The sequence below is a fragment of the Ustilaginoidea virens genome, chromosome 7 (genome assembly GCF_000687475.1).
Source record: "Ustilaginoidea virens chromosome 7, complete sequence".
NCBI lineage: Eukaryota > Fungi > Ascomycota > Sordariomycetes > Hypocreales > Clavicipitaceae > Ustilaginoidea > Ustilaginoidea virens.
Genome location: NC_057322.1, coordinates 1,285,575 through 1,301,459, shown reverse-complemented (window position 1 = coordinate 1,301,459; position 15,885 = coordinate 1,285,575). Strand labels below are relative to the sequence as shown.

Here is a 15,885-nt window from a genome sequence, read left to right as displayed (position 1 = left end):
GACAGGAGAAGGACTGGATTGATATTAGGCATTTTCCAAGGCGTCCAGTCCAGGTCCAGGTCCAAGGCTCCGACAAGACGAGCGTTGTCATGGCCAATCATGGGTGCGTGCCTCAAATATCCCCCAGACGCAGGACAGCCAATCATGTAGTGAGTGAGCAGCATGAATCTGTCTCGAAGCAAATGCCATGCAGATAACTTTACCTCGGTGGCTCTCGTCTGGCCGCCGCAAAGACGTCCAGACGAATAATGTCTTGTTAGTCCTCTTGACTGCCTTTTCTTTTGCCTGTGATTTTCGCCAAAGGAGGTAGAGGCAGAGAAGGGACTGAGTCTGGACAAGAAAAAGGCGGGGCGAGTGGGGCATGGCGGGACATGGCGGACCAGAGCAGCTGGCGGCCAGCAGGCCAACCAACAGCAGCGCCAGTGCCAGCCAACTGAGCCAAGAATCGAGGCAGACAGACAGACAGACTCTGGACCAGCCGAATTTGACAAGCCAAAGCCTCCGTCTCCAGGCGTCACGATGCTAGGTTTCCCGTACTCGACGGTAGATGGGCGTGGCATCCTGTCGGGGGACCAGCGCATCATGCCATCGGAGCACCATAGTACATAAGACGCAAAGCGATGCGCCACCAAACATGGCGTTTTCTGCATCGCGCACCTATGTCGTCTTCCCCGCTGTCAAGATAGGGGCAGGTCCACGAGTTCTCTGGATTCCCACGCTACATGTAACTAAACTTTCTGGAGTTGGCAGGCGCGACCCGTCCTTTCCACAAATTGCCCGGGTGCCAGGCGGCCCCCCCAACACGCCCCCGGGCGGGGTATGAAAACTGGGGACGAGGGTTGCGTGTGGGGCTGTTGATGCCCGTGGCGTCCTTGGACTTGAGCCAAGATTGATTGCTTCCAGAGAGTATCATATCACGGCATATTTGTTCGCGTAAGCTGATCTGTTTTTTTTATTCTTTTTTTTTTTTTTTTTTGCATACGCATTCACAGTAAAAGCGTAAAGATGGCGCAAAAAAAAAAAAAAAGGAAAAAAAAAAAGGAACGCGCCCGAAATGACCTATTGGACTGGACGTCTGTCTGTGTCTGGCTGTCCCCACCACTCCGTCAGCCAACCACCAACCACAGACGGCAGTTGACCCAGTCGAATCATCAGCTGCGTGACAGACGGAAATGCGTCATGCCATGTCCAATTTTGCCTTTATCGCCGCCTCGACGACCTCCTGTTGGCCCGTCCGTCCGACACCCCCTCCGACCGCCCGACGCAAGCTACGTTGGCAAGCAACATGGAAAGTTCGCAACCAACCTCGCCTACCCCCACCCCCCCCCCCGCCTTCCTTGTCGCGTGCGGGTGCTGGGGTCTCCCTGCCTTTTTCGTTCTCGTACTCGCCATCGCCCAGTCTTTGCGCCGCTACCACAAGCTGCTGGGTCGTTCCCGGCATTTTTGACGCCGTGCAGGGAACTAGCGGCCCACGCAGAAAAGGCACCGCAGCCAGCGTCCAAGCCAAGTACCGAGCCAAAGCCCATCATCCCCAGGCCCTCTCTTATTCGCGCCGGGGTCGCAAAACATCATGTCATTCCGGACGAACTAGCTGGGGGAAATCCTCTACCCATCCGGACAGCCGCTCTGGTCTGGTTCTCACTGGCTGGCTGGCTGGCTGGCTTGGCCTGGTTGGCTGATGACCCCCCCAGCCGCCTCCCGTGTCCCAAATGTGACGGTCATTGCGAGAGTTTGAGGCGGGCGCGGACGAGTCCAAGGCTTCTTTCTGCCTCGAGACTCCGAGACTCGGGAACTTAACCTTTTTTTTTTTTTTTTTTTTTTTTTTTTTTTTGGTAATTATTGGTCTACGGAGTACAGTGTTTGCCTTTGCATGTGCGCTTCGTCGCGCCCGCTCCTGCTTCTTAAGCAGTTGCTTTTCCCCTTCGCAGCCTTGGTTTCTGTCCTTCCTCGTTTCTCTCTTCATCACACTTTATAATAACTGAACTTGCATCCGAACTCTCCCGTTTGAAATCCTCGCTGTGATAACCAGGTTTATCTCGAGGGACAACCATCATTATTACCTGCGACCCCCCCCCCCCCCCCCCCTACACCAGCTCATCCCAAAACATAAAATCACCCACGAGACAGATCCCACCTTGTCCGACCGAAAACAAAGGGGAAACAAAAAAGAGAAGAGCATCAAAATGCCCGCCTACGAGTACTGCTGCCAATGCGGTGGCATGATTGTCATCAGCACCACCTGCAGCTTCTGCGGGCACAAGCAATGCAACGACTGCCCTGCTTCTTAAAAAAAAAGAAAATTAAATAAATAAAAATAAAAAGCCCAGAGCCAGTCACCCAGCAAGTCAGCAGCAACCCGTTCACCACTTCTCGCCGTCTCCTGGCCACCCGCTTGACATTTCTGCTCTTGCCCCGTCCCGGAGCCTTAATCCTCGGGGACCCTAGCGATATCCTTCTTCTTTGCTTTACGGCTGCTCTCTCGAACCGGCTCGGCCGCACCAGTGTTGAAAACGGCCGCGATACCCCCTTTTACATGCAACGAAATCCAGATCCAGAAATGCGTCGTTTCGGTTGATCCAGTTTTCCTGCTCGGCTCTTCACCACTTCATTTTGTGTTTCAAAAACGAATCTCTTGGGTACTACGGGGTTGACGGAACCGGCCTGGCGCTCGGACAAGGAAACAGGGATAGTGTTTTAGCGTAGGCCTTTTTTGTATTGTGCAGATGGGTGACGGGCGTTTTCGCATCAAAATGGGGCTTGTGTGAAGCTGACAGATCTTTGGTGTTCCCCCCTGTACAGGCTAGCTTTCCGGTTGAAGATGGGCGGTGGAAATAAGCTGACGAGAGAAATAAAAAAAACTACCAGCGATCTATCCCACTGTGTTCTGTGTTGATGATGCGGTTTGTGAGCCCCTTGTGCCGTCGAGACTGCAGTTTACAGCCATTGCGGGATCCTACATGGGAAATGATGAAGTTTGTGAACCAATTCTCACGTCGGTGGCAAGCAGCAGCAGCAGGCACAACGCCCAGAAACAGGATACCCGAGCGATTCACATTGACACGCTTCGCCGACCCACGACAGCTGGCTCGAGATTCCATCTATTTTGTTCCGTTTCTCCCCGCCCCGGTATCGTCCACGCGGTTGGTGGTCCGCCTGGACACCGCTCCTTGGAATCGCATTCCCATATATGCGAATCGCCACATCATCAAATGAAATAGTGCGCCTTGCCCACCCGCTCTTCCCCGACATTTCCCTCTCAGTACCTCGAGCAAATTTCGACGCCAAGAGGGCAGCAGATCAAAGTCCAGCCCGATCCATTTGTTCCCATGGACGTCTGACCACTGGCATGTGACAGCCAACTGGCGCAACTAGCAAACAGACATGAAGAAGAAACAAAAAAAAAAGGAAATCATGAATATAATGAAAATATGTTAAGGAGAATAAAAGGTCAAAGAGAATTGAAGAATTGTTACAAGAATTACAAAAGAGGAAAAGGGGACAAGCGGAGACGGTGCAAAAGCCCTGGTCAATGACGAAGTCGCATCCTGTTCTTTTTTTTTTTTTTTTTTTTACCCGCAGTAAACTTCGTTGTCGATGCGGACCAGTGCAGTCGTCCATTATCGGCAGAGGCATTGAGCCTGCTGGCTGCCTGCCCACTGGTAGGATTTCGATCTACAATGACAATGTGACGGAAGAAGAAAAGAACCGTTGGCGCGACATCCCATCGATATTCCGCCATGTTCGACCTGGGCGCTTCCCCAGTCTTGTTCTTCTCCTTTTCAAATCATGCCACCCGGTAGACTTGCACTGGACACGCTGGATTGCGGCAGTGGTGGTCGCCTCACGCGAGGTGGGCTCATGCGTGGTGGGCTTTGCCGCAGCTGCCCCCTGGCATGTGCATTATCGCTGTAGCAATGGGAGTCGGCAGCCGCATCGTTATCCCCGACGTATCCGTCCGACATCCCGAAACCACCGTACAGGTCTTCGCCCCCTCTGGCAAAACCATTCTTACGGCGGGGGTTGATCGGTGGCAGAGGAGGCGCTGGAGCGCTGCCATGCAAGTTAGGCGTTGAGGCAGCAGCAACAAGCAAGCTGCCGTTACGACGCCTGCCGTGCCGGGGAAGGTCTTGAAGCGGAGGGGTCTGCATTCCCGGAGCGTGATACCTGCTGTGGGATTCAAAGGGGCCGACGTTGTGAACCGGGCTCATGCCAACGTGCGGAGGCCCAGTCCCCTTGCACGGCGACATGATGGGCGATTCCGTCCCTTGCCGCTTGGCATCTTGGCTAACTGGGCCATTGATGCCTGCTCTACCATGGCGTTCGTCATAAGTAACTGAACCATTGCGCAGCCTGGGACCGCGGCTGTATGCACGCCCACCATTGCTCGTCTCGGAGCCGCTTCGATTCCGCTCCGAAGGCGCGCGCGATCCCCCTCGTGATCGGCTGCCATAACCCTGTTCCTCACGAGGCACGCGGTTGAACAAAGCTGGCGGGGGCACATTGTCATAGGCCATGCCTCTGCTATTGGGCGGATGCTCTTGGTTGTGACTTCGGTTCTGCTGATGACGCTGTTGCACTTCTAGTTCCTTTAGTTTTTGCAGTTCCCGTCGTGCTTGGCGGAATGCCTTCAACCCCCCGTGGAGGTTCTCTTCCGACTGGGGCGCGACACCTTCACCGTCTCTGGTGGCGGCAACTTCACGGTGTTGCGATCCGCTGCGGCTGCTTGAGGCTTTGTAGGGTGGTGAAGATGTACCTGCAGTGGTGGGCCGGCTACCAGATGCCTTGGCGGCTTTACCGCGACCCCTTTCTTTTTCCTTGTCAAATAGCGAACCAAGACTGGACTTGGGCCCCAAAATACCAAGTCCGTTTGATCTAGACATGCCGCCGAACTCCTTGTTCTGCTCCGACTGAGGTGGGGTCGGTGGAGCGGAAACGTCTTGATCTGATTCAACATAGGTTATAAGCCGCTCGCGCACACGTCGGGCACCATCGGCCAAGTGCTGGGCAAACTCGTCGTGCTCGTCACTCTTGATCTCGTCCGCATTGGAGGCACCATTTCCATCGGGGGGCGAAGGTTTGCCATGAGTTTCTGTCTTACTGGGTCCCCCTTCGTGATTCAAGGACCCACACACAGACGACGCGGCACTATCGTGTCGCAAGTGTTGTCGAACCATACCGCTCAATCCGGACTGGGGCCCAAGCGTGGGAGAGTCTCCAGGCAGCCCGAGGTGGCCTTTCGGTTCAAGAGAAACCTGTTCCCCTGCATCCTTGGGAGAGTTGATGGATAAGGGGGAGGGCAGGGCTGACTTTCGGAAAGCCGGGTGGTCTTGATCATCAGGCCGTTCAATCTTGAGCCGAGGAGCTGTCGCAGGCTGCATCAGATGAGAGTCGGAAATATCGTCACTGTCATCGAACAACGGGCCGCCGCCATTGTCCTCCATCAGGTCCGGAAGTTCTGACGGGCTTTCCTTGGGTCCAAATCTTTCAGCTGGTGCCCGGTGCGCAGATGACGAACGAGATCTTCCTCCGACAGACGAAGGTGCTGATTCTGTGGTCGGCCGGAACGTGAAAGCATCTCGCCCTTGCTGAAGCTGGCGCTGCCTTTGGGCGAAGCGAGACTCATCATACTGCAACGCTGGTCGATTGAAAACTCCCATCGCTGTCGCCTTTCCGCGGTCATTGGGTTGCATGGCGAGAACCGGATGTTCCCCGCTGTCGCTGACGGGCGGGCTGAGAGGAGGGCTTACACCGAAGCTCGGTTTTCGATCTTGCCTTGAGAATTTGCTCGTTGAGTCTACGGGAGATGAGCCCACTGTCGATGGGCTGAAGGACCGCAAGTTTGGCGCGCTGGCTTTGGAGAGTACTGTGCGACGCTCGGTAGCGCGATCACCAAACGTGCTAGCTGTGGGCGAAGGAACCGAGTCTGGAGCGCGAGAGGTAAACGGCCGCTGCTTGGAGATTGTGTCCATTCTCGACAGAGCCGCCGACTGATGATCCTGAAGGTCTTGTGATAATCCTTGCTCATACAGCCGCCGAGTTCGGGTCACGCTTCGTTCCAGTCCTGGAAAATTGCTTGTAAATTGTGCGTCCTTTGAAGAGGTTTGAGAGGCGATCGACGTGGCCGCCGTTGAATTACGAGCCACTGAGGGGACAGAGGACATTGTTGAGCCCGTTTCGCTGCGGCGGCTGTAATTGATGGCAGGTTCGGCCGCCAAGTTGTCGTTGTCGCCATCTTCCCGAAGCGCCATCTTCTCTTTTTCTTCCTGTCTCCATCTCTGGAAAGCGGACTGCGCCACATCATCATCATACAATGCTCGGCCTGACATGCCAGCCCGAGAGCCAGCAGCAAGTTTGTAGATTTTCTGCCGCCCGCCAAAGAGATTGTTCCCCTCCGTAGCTTTGGAACGGCTCATTATACTGCCTGTGGTTGAAGCAGCGTCATCTGATTGGTATGAGTCGTAACGGCCCAATGACGGCAGCTTCAGTGATTCTACTTCGGCAATGTCCTGCAGGCCACCTCCCAAGCCACCAAATTCTGCCAACCTAGATTGCCGCTTGGGGAAGAGAACACTGTCGTCACTGGCCTTACCAAGTTTACTGTTCGGGTCGTCTTGTTCCCTGAGCATAGAAAAGCGAGCTGATAAGCCTGTCATAAGGAGACTGGTGCGGAAATCGTCGCGGGAAGGCAACGCAGCGGCAAGGTCGAGTTCCGTCTTGTGTTCATCATCTTGAGATTTTTTCTTCGAAAACATCCGAAAGGGTCCGGATGACTCGGGATATATTGACTGTTGTTCTCCAATGGAGGCATCGTCCCGGGCCTTCTTCTTGTTTCGAAACCGATTCATTTTGGAAACTGCGAGGACGGTGCTAGCAATGAAAGTACAGATGACCTTGAATCTCGTTCAACGCCTTCACGATAGGGGTGAGTGAGGTTGCTGTTTCAGGTTGTCCGATGCATGGAATTCGCGTACGACATCAGCTTGCGGCCGGCTCGCTCGAGAGAAGCCTAGTATTGGTGGTGCTGATGTAGGCCGTCAGTCAAGCTATCGAACATAAAGCATACGTCTTCCTTCCGGGGCCGTTGCTTAGACGGTAATGACGGATTCCGATGGAAGTTTCACTACGTTTTACGACTGGTAAGAACAAATGCTGGCAGGATCTGACAATGACCGTTCGCCAGCAGGGTCATGGCATTGGGGTGCAGTCGAACAGTGACGTACCTTGGAAGCAGAAAACTTCTGCCGAAGGTAAGTTTCTCGATGGACCGAGAGCAACCGACTGCAGTTAAGTCCTCGAAGTGAGCATGAACATATCACCAACGTGTCGAGGAACTGAAGCTGGATGGTCAACTTTGACGCGTTGCTGGTGCGGAGTGACAATCAGTGTTTTCCTTTGCCCGAGCTGTTCGTAGTCGACGAGGAATTCGTTGAGAGCCTTAACAGACGATGCCAAAATTCCTATGGTAGCTTGCCTGAGCTACAATTCTCTCCCAAAATCTTCAAGACGCCGATTGGTTTCGTTTTGTCAATATGCTGAGAATAGAGCAACAGCTTGCGAGAAGAAGGGCACGAGGGGAATCGTAGGAGGGAAGCGATCGGTTGATGCAACGGGCAGAGCTGGCGTGTGCAAGTATCAAACGGCAAACGCAGAGCAGAAGAACGTCTCAGCTTCTGGCGATACGACTGATCATACTCGGCAGAATGAGCGGTGAGGATCAGATGCCAAGAAAAGGGCAGTCAGGGGCGATGATGAATCAACGGGAAGGCTGAAACCAAACTGGGGGTTTGTGATTTCTTCGCAGGCAAAAAGAAGAGGTGGGAGAAAGGAAGGAGTCTGGTGGGAAGGAGTGAGAAGACAGAGGATGGCGGCGATGGACTGACTGCCCGGATCGCATCCGACGGGGCGAAAGAGGGAGCGAGGGGGAAAAAAAAAAAAAAAAAAAAAAAAAAAAAGAGCGTTCCCGAAAGACGAGGCGACATACGGCAAGAAGAAGAGCGAGCACCTATTCCATAAAAAGGACCATTCAGAAGGAGAAACGTGCCCAGAACGACAAGGGGGTACATAGTACATACGGACTCTGGAGTATCAGACATTATATCTGGCTGAGCTGAGCGAAACAATGGGGTGTATGAAACGCGCGGGTGATGGGTGGCGCCGATGCTTCAAGACAAGGTGGGCGGTGCGGAGTAGCTGGTACGTACCACGTCCTCCGCACCAGCAGCAATGCTGCTGCGTCCATGGGTTTACGGTTTACCGTTTTGCATATAGGTGCCGTATAGGAGTGAAGGAGCAAGCGGGTCAGCTTGCCAGTTATGTTCCTAATTCCATATTCTTGTTCATCCTTGTATCGCTGACCAAAATTTATAGGGTGCAGATACTTTCTTCCCATCTTGTTTTCTTCTGACCATGCAGGCCCAGCCATACTAGGAGCACCCCTACTGGCTTGCTATTGGTAGGCCAGAAAGTTGCTCCGTAAGGCACTTAATAAAAGGCCAGGCACCAGCCTGCGGAGTGCCTAGTGTCACCGTGCGAGGGAAGTGTCACTGACACAGTTCGAGTGAAGTCTGTGTCCTCATCGACAATTTCCAAAGTACCCGCGGGGTACCAAGACGGAATACGGGGTAAGTCTAAAGAAATAGCCAGACTCAAGCGGCAAGCCATTCATTTACCGTGCGCGGCCCTCTCTATCTAGAGAAGATGAAGTGTTCTATTCAGGACGCAGAGATGTTTTCCGCCCATCCCAGGCATTCCGGAAGCCTGAACCAAGTGTTATATTTAACTCATCGACCTGTTTTGATTCTATGGTGACGCCAACGACGCACGGTGATGATGCGTGCGAAGGAGGAGAGACCGTGCGAGCGGACGTGGCCTTTTTTTTTTTTTTTTTGCCTTCTCCTTTCGTGTTGCAAACTAAAAGCAATAAATTGCATTCAACGGCAACCTGGGGATTTTTAATTATTATCCACGACCGAGTCATTGGCCCTAGGGTGTGGCTATCAAATGCAGCTGAAAGATGCCAGCTGCTTTCAATACAGTACTTGCTTAGGCACCAACGCCAATTGACAAAAGGGAATTCATTTGTGGCACAGAGCTTGAGGTCTAGGGGTTCAAGCTTCAGGCGAGGCGGGAAAGGCAACCAAGACCAGATTGGCTAATGTCCTTACCTAGTACCTACCAGTCTGTTGACTACTGACTGCTCGGTATCTTGGCAGCTTCCCTATTACCGGGCAAGTTAGGCGCGCCACTTTGTTTCACAGCGTTACAAGAGGACTAGAGGAGTTTGCAACACCTTCCCGGCTTACTTCTCCCCAATGCCACATGCCACGCACATACTCCGTTCTATGCACCTGAGTCCACAGCTCTCCCTCCCTTGCTCGGGCGGCCCCGGTGATTCCTGCTTCAATATTCCCCATCCTATAACCCCAGCCTGCGAGCCCCCGCCTTGAGCCCTGGAAACAACATTGAACATTGAATACATGTGAGCAGCGGCACCAGCGGCGTGGCGTGCCATGCAATGCCTACTAATGTTTGGTAAGTAAAGTACCCAGCATCCTTTATTGCTGCAAAGACCTCTAGCTTACCAAATACTCTATATACCTAGAGATACAGAGGTATGTATATATATAATAAATACTCTAGGAGCCATTTAGTGCTACATGGACCAATCTAGTACCTCAACAGATAAACCGGGGGGAAAACCCCGAGTTCCGGGTGCATGTAAATCCCCTCCTGCGATACTGAATACTGACTACCCTGATCGTTCCCTACGGGGGGAGCGATGTGTGCCCTGCCCGTGAGAGAGCAAGCAGAGAGCAAGTACTCCATGTCTCTGGCAGAGAAAAAGGGTTTCAAGTTTAGCAAGGTGTTCTAGCTTGTAACAGATCTCGGGTGATTGAAATAATCGGGCAAGATTTTCTGCGACCCAAGGCGTCGGGTAGTTTCTTCGACGTAATTAAATTGGGCTGATGATATGTACCAGACCGACCGTACCAGATTTGCCCTGACAAAGGAATCTGCTGTTGTCCAACAGGGCCAGGCCCCACCCATCCACACCGTGGCCGGTAGCAGGTACCTACAGTAGTACCTTGCTGCAACCCAAACGGGATAGCAGCAGCATACAGAGTACGCCCAGCTCTTTTCGCAAATCAAACCGAGGCGCCTTGATTGAAGTGTTCCAGTCTGCCATCAACCCGACACATACCAGACATGATCTGCTTGGGTATTCCGAGATCAATCGCTGGCAAGGGCACGCGATATTGGAGGGCGACTTGAGCTATCATGCAAATTCTGGACCCTGATACTGATTGCGTTATGAAGATGTGGTGGGGATGAACGAGGCATAGTTACATACGGCAGACGCATTTCCGATGTCCATGAACTGAGCGATGAGTGGGTGGTCAACCATGTGAACTCAACCGCGGAGTGCAAGTTGGTATTCCGGGACTCACTGGCCTGGTATTCCAGGAACTTGGGGGGCTCCTAGCCCTTTAGTTTATGCCGGGTAACCTGAAGCCTGTTAATATCTTTTGGCTAACTGGTGTAGTGCTTCAGGCAAGTTTAACCCTTCTGGTACGTACCTACCTTAGGAGTAGGTAGGTTAGGTACCTGTCAAGGTGGACTGGACTGTCGGGGTTATCTGCCTCCGATCAAGTTGGCTGCAGTCCCAGATCTTCTCTGCCGGGATATGATCGTCGCCATTGCGAAAATTGGCAGTTCAAGTCCGGTACTGGTACTTTGATGGCAGACTGGCAGACTGGCAGACCACCCCCAGCCACGATGGCAAGAGAAGATCAACAGCGGTGGTGCACCTCTGCGTACCTGCGTGTAACTCGGTAGCATGGAGCGGGGATCGGGGGGGGGGGGGGGGGGGGGGGTGCGGGGGGCAACAATGATGTGCAGTTGAGACGAGCCTCCCTGGCATTTTGTGCTTTATCAAAACACCAGACGACGACAGTGCGAATATAAATACAGCCCGGCACCCATGGTGAGTCGAGGCACTCCGTATCTACCGGCAGCCAAGTTATCAAGTAGGTACGTAGCGGTGAGCACCAGACATCATTGCTTAAGCATCTGTGCCTGTAGGTACCTAAGCTGGACAATGGCGCGCGAATTAGAGCATTGAATTGATGCTAGCAGCACAGCTGCTTGTCCCATTGGTCTACCGAGCACGCAGTACTCCATACGGACCAGACTAATTCATTGAAACTCGTGCCAGAATATGAGCAATGGGCAATGGGCCGAGAGCACAGGGCTCACAGTGCCCAACAGCAGGTACTAGGTTAGGTTAGGTTAGGTTAGGTACCTAGGGTGTCAATACTTGCGGAGTATAAGTTACACTAGACTGCCATGTACCTACCTGTAAATTCGCTCATTGCGACCGATATCAAACTTCAAAGTCTTCCTCCTCCTTGGCCTGGATGGATTCTTGGGCCATGCTAAAGCAAAGCGCCTTGTCTGCCTCAGGAACAGCCCCTGCAAGCTTGATGCTTTCGCGTTGGGCCGGTAGAAACCCTTGTTTCCGCGCACCAATCAGACAGCTGTTCCTGACGCTTAGCCAGTTCCACCCCTTAATCCCTGCAGATGGACCCAGGCACACGACAGGGGAGGGGGTGCGCTGATGCAGGCGGGAAATTGATGGGCAGCACCTACCTGGGTGGGGGAAAAAAAAAGGAAAAAAAAAAAAAGGAAAAAGGAAATGGGAAAAAAAAGAGAACAGGAAATAAAGGAAAGAACCTGCCAGCAAACACATCGACGCGACTTCTGATCATTCAAGGTCAGTTTGGGGATTCCTGGGGCGATCTCTAGAATGTCCGACCAGGTGACAGCATCACTCTTGTTCTTTTTCTTCACCTGCCTGGTCTCCCTTTTGATTGAGAGTATTCCCCGCGGCAAATGGACGATTCCTTCCGTCGCTGGTCCACTGGTGACCCCCCGGCCCCCATTCAACCTTGTTCTTCCTTCATGCGCGCGCATGGACTGGGACCGGACTACTTCGTCGCTTGAGACAAAGGACAATTAATTAGACATGCGTCTCAAAAAGGGAAAGCAATGCTGCAGACCCCCCAGCTACCTGCAGTAGCAAGCTGGTTACGCACGTGCCGGGCCGGGCACGTAGTATATTTGATGGTTGGCAAATCTTCCAGTCGCTGCCAAGTCACCCCCGGCCGACAGCATTGGTGCACGCGGCTCCATCAGTCAGTGCTTGGCCACCAGTGCCATGGGAAGTTAGGATGTCGACTGAGAGTTCGCATTTGCTCCGCTGGACGAACCGGGCGGAAAAGGCTGCAAGTGTCGCGAGAGTGGTTCGTAAGGCAAAACCTAGGCTGCATCGCACGCACATGAGCCTCAAATGCCTTCCCCCCGTACGTCCCTTGCCCATGGCGGTATTTCCGGCTTGTTCTCTTTCTAAGCTCTCTGACGCGGCTGCAATGTAGCCTCGCTGTCTCTGGCAGCTGATAGTACAGCAACTCGATCTGGCAGTCCGGATACTGTCATGAGACAGGAGAGGTCTCCACAACAGCATCTCATCTTGGTGGTTGCAGGAGACGCTTTGCTACATTTTCAGCGACAAGCACAAGAGATTGAGGTCTGAGGCGAATGAGACAAGTACAAAAGACGCATGAAAAATAAAGCACGACTCTCCAGCATGGCAGTAAGCTCGCGACGCCAGAGCAAGTGCTCCGCGACATTTGGTTCAAACGCAGATCAAGCCGGGGGGACTGGATGAGATTGCTTGGCTGTTGCTTGTAAGCCTAGGTTCATTCAAGGGCTTAGATGGTACAGGCATTCATTCACCTGCCCAGGACAAGTCGATTGCGTGTCGCCAAGAATGCGGAGGCGGGGCGAGGTGCCTTCCCATTATTAATCATCAGCTGTGAACATCAGATATTAGCTTATCTTGTTGCGCTACGAACCACGCGGACGCAAATGAACGGAGCATGAATAGAAAGCAAATCCAATGATGATGGGGTAACCAAGAGCACTAGCAGATTCGGACATGACTCGCTCGTGTCTTGGACAAGTGGATGTCATCGAAACGGTAGACCGCAAAAGGTTCTCACAGGAATCATTTCCAGACGGTGACGGTTTCCCCGCAAACGTGGTCCACATCGACCAGCGATCAGTCGTTTGTTCCTTGCCCTCATTACTACATGATGGCGCCATATCCGGCTCAAGATGCAGTCAACGTCATGTGACACGGCCACCACCACTGACCGTGGCCGCGTGGCAACACTGACGAGCCCCAGCTGAGCCATAGGAACCATACGAAACCCCGGCCAATACAGCTGTCGTGTGACCATGGTGGCGAGCCTGCCCCGGGCGGTGAATTACTGGCTGACCGAGAGCCAGAAACCCATTCATTTACGAACAAGCAGACGCCCGGTGAAGTCATATCTGTGTCTTGTCAGCCACCCACGAGCTCGTTGACACGGGTTTCCCGACATCAAACTCCTCAAGGTGACATGAAAAATTGCACAACAAATAGCCATAAGCCCCAGTTCCATGACGCCAATGTGCTTTAACGCATTCGCAAACGTGGCCTCGACTACAAAAGTGACCGTGTAAGGATCCATCAAAGGCCAAATGCTTGCCTCCAACCAGAACAGAAAGTCGCTCGATGGACTCGGATGTGGCAGAACATTGCGCTCTCAGGCGGGGAAAGAATGTTGGCGTACGGAGTACGTAGAACGGAGTACGGTCAGGCGAGGTGAGCCCTGCTTTGGGCGAAAATGGCGAAGCAACTTGCTCGGCCGTGTCACCAAGCCGTGCTACCTGGCCTGGCAGTATAAGACCAGTCGTACAGGTGTCCGTCATTCCTCCAGAGCCAATGTGACCGAGGCTCAAGTTGCCGCCACATACTTTCGACTCTGTTCGGAATGACCATGCTGGATGTCATTGTCGTCGGCGCCGGTATTTCCGGCCTGACTTCTGCGATTGCTTTGGCGCGATTTAGCAATGCCAGGGTCACGGTACTGGAGAAAGAGGCGGTGATGAACAAGGTAGCTTCTTCATCTTTTCCTGGCTCCCGGGAACCAGACAAAAAAAAAAAGAACAAAGGAAGGAAGGGCGGAAGGAAGAAAGGAAAGAAGAAAAGGGAAAACGGGAACATGACTCTCTCTTCCCCCTCGCCCGACTTCGTCACCCAGACTATATCGCATGCGCAGGGGGCTGATTTAGACTGCAGGCTGGAAATGGAATCCAACTTCCATGCAACGCCTCACACACCATGCGCTGTCTAGGCTTGTTGGAAAAGCTCTTTGCCAAGTCGAAACGATCGGTGTCAATGCTTCTCATCCGCGACTACGCCAGTGGGAAAATCATCCTGGACAGAGATCTTACCGGCTGCGAGAAACTCTACGGGGCGCCATGGTTGTAGGTGATTGACGCACAAACCTTGCGGCAAATGCCAGGCAAAGTCTCTTGTTGCGGCGTCCTTGGTACCCCCGTCTGAATACTTCCTCCTCACGCGTCGCCAGGTGGGAGCAATGTCGAGGAGGAGCAGGCTGCTAAATACAAGCCACTTTATAGATTACTCCATCGCGCGGACTACATGGACGTTTTACTTGACGAAGCCGGCCGATTGGGGGTCCAGATCAAACTGGGATGCGAGGTACAGCATGTCGAATGCCATGTCCCGCGAGTTGAACTGGTCGACGGAACAATCTACCACGCACACGTTGTAGTCGGCTGCGACGGTAACACGCTCCAAACGGACACGCTCAAAGCAAACCTTGTCGCCCTCCCAGCTAACACGGTTTCTTTACCTCTCCAAGGCATCCACTCCACGGTGCGCGGCTTCATCCATCCCTCCGTCAAGGCCGCACGCACCGGAGGATACGCGTACCGCGCCGTCCTCACCCGCTCGCAGCTCTGCTCCCCCTCGCTCCGTGAGTTGGTGTCGTCCCGCGGGACGATCCAGTGCTGGCTGGGCCCCGGCGCCAACGCAGTCTTGTACCCCCTGCAGGACGGGAAGCTATTCAACCTCGTCATCCCCGTCGCCGACGCCGCATTCAACCGCTCGTACGACCAGGACCGCTCGCTCTCCTCCATGCTCGACCACCTCTGCGGGTGGGATCCCGTCTTGACGCAGGTACTAAAGAGCGCTCCGGGGCTGGCCCGCTTCCCCATGTACGAGGTAGCCCGCCTGCCGCACTGGTCCCAGGGGTCCGTGACTCTCGTCGGCGACGCAGCCCACCCCATGTTGCCCCATCTCGCCCAGGGGGCGGCCGTGAGCGTGGAGGACGGCTACATTGTGGGGACGCTGCTGGGCCGCCTGTCCCAGCACATTGCCGACGCTTCTGCGCCGTCGAGCGTCAGGGCCCGAGTCTCGACGGTGTTTGCGTCGTACGAGGCTTCGCAGTACGAGCGGGCGGCCCGCGTCGTCTCGAGCTCCCGGCTGATGGGGACACTGGACCACCTGGCCCCAGGGCCGCACCAGCGAGCCAGAGACGCCGAGTTCGCCTCGTACGACGCCGAAGAGACCGTCAGCGCCATTCCATCCATTGACGCGAGGTTCAACAAGGAGCTGCTGGGGAGGAAGGTCGACCAAGTTGTCGAGGGACAAGTTTCCGCCTTGATGGCGAACGGCAAGCTTGGGTGCCGCGTAAACGCCGATGCAAGCTGTTGGGAATCCCAGAGGCCAGCCTCGCAAAGCGGCGCTTCGTCTCGATCTTGATCAGAATTTCCCTTTCCTTCCCCCCCCCTCGTCAACTTGAATATACAGTTTTCCTTGTTTGGTTCCATAATGAGAGCAGTGGTGAATTTCCCGTTGAGAGGTTACTGTAACATAGCCGTCTGCAAAAGAAGCAGCGACACGGCGGATTCTCTGCAGTCTGCACGGGGGAAAAAAAAATGACCCAATCTCTTGCCGCGCACGCTGCATCT

The 15,885-nt window shown here is 53.9% G+C and overlaps 3 protein-coding genes across 3 annotated transcripts; 1 reads left to right on the top strand and 2 right to left on the bottom strand.

Moving 5' to 3' along the window:
* Positions 1 to 2,425: 2,425 nt before the first annotated feature.
* UV8b_08006 (uncharacterized protein) lies at positions 2,426 to 3,098 on the bottom strand (the record flags this gene model as incomplete). The annotated part of the gene is made up of 3 exons (XM_043145503.1): positions 2,426 to 2,603; positions 2,653 to 2,836; positions 2,993 to 3,098. 3 exons carry the CDS (start codon positions 3,096 to 3,098, stop codon positions 2,426 to 2,428), a joined length of 468 nt encoding a protein of 155 aa, XP_043001438.1.
* Positions 3,099 to 3,779: 681 nt separating this feature from the next.
* UV8b_08005 (uncharacterized protein) lies at positions 3,780 to 6,845 on the bottom strand (the record flags this gene model as incomplete). The annotated part of the gene is made up of 1 exon (XM_043145502.1): positions 3,780 to 6,845. One exon carries the CDS (start codon positions 6,843 to 6,845, stop codon positions 3,780 to 3,782), a length of 3,066 nt encoding a protein of 1,021 aa, XP_043001437.1.
* Positions 6,846 to 14,227: 7,382 nt separating this feature from the next.
* Positions 14,228 to 15,676, top strand: UV8b_08004 (uncharacterized protein; the record flags this gene model as incomplete). Its single annotated transcript, XM_043145501.1, has 3 exons — positions 14,228 to 14,373; positions 14,530 to 14,696; positions 14,775 to 15,676. 3 exons carry the CDS (start codon positions 14,228 to 14,230, stop codon positions 15,674 to 15,676), a joined length of 1,215 nt encoding a protein of 404 aa, XP_043001436.1.
* Positions 15,677 to 15,885: the final 209 nt, after the last annotated feature.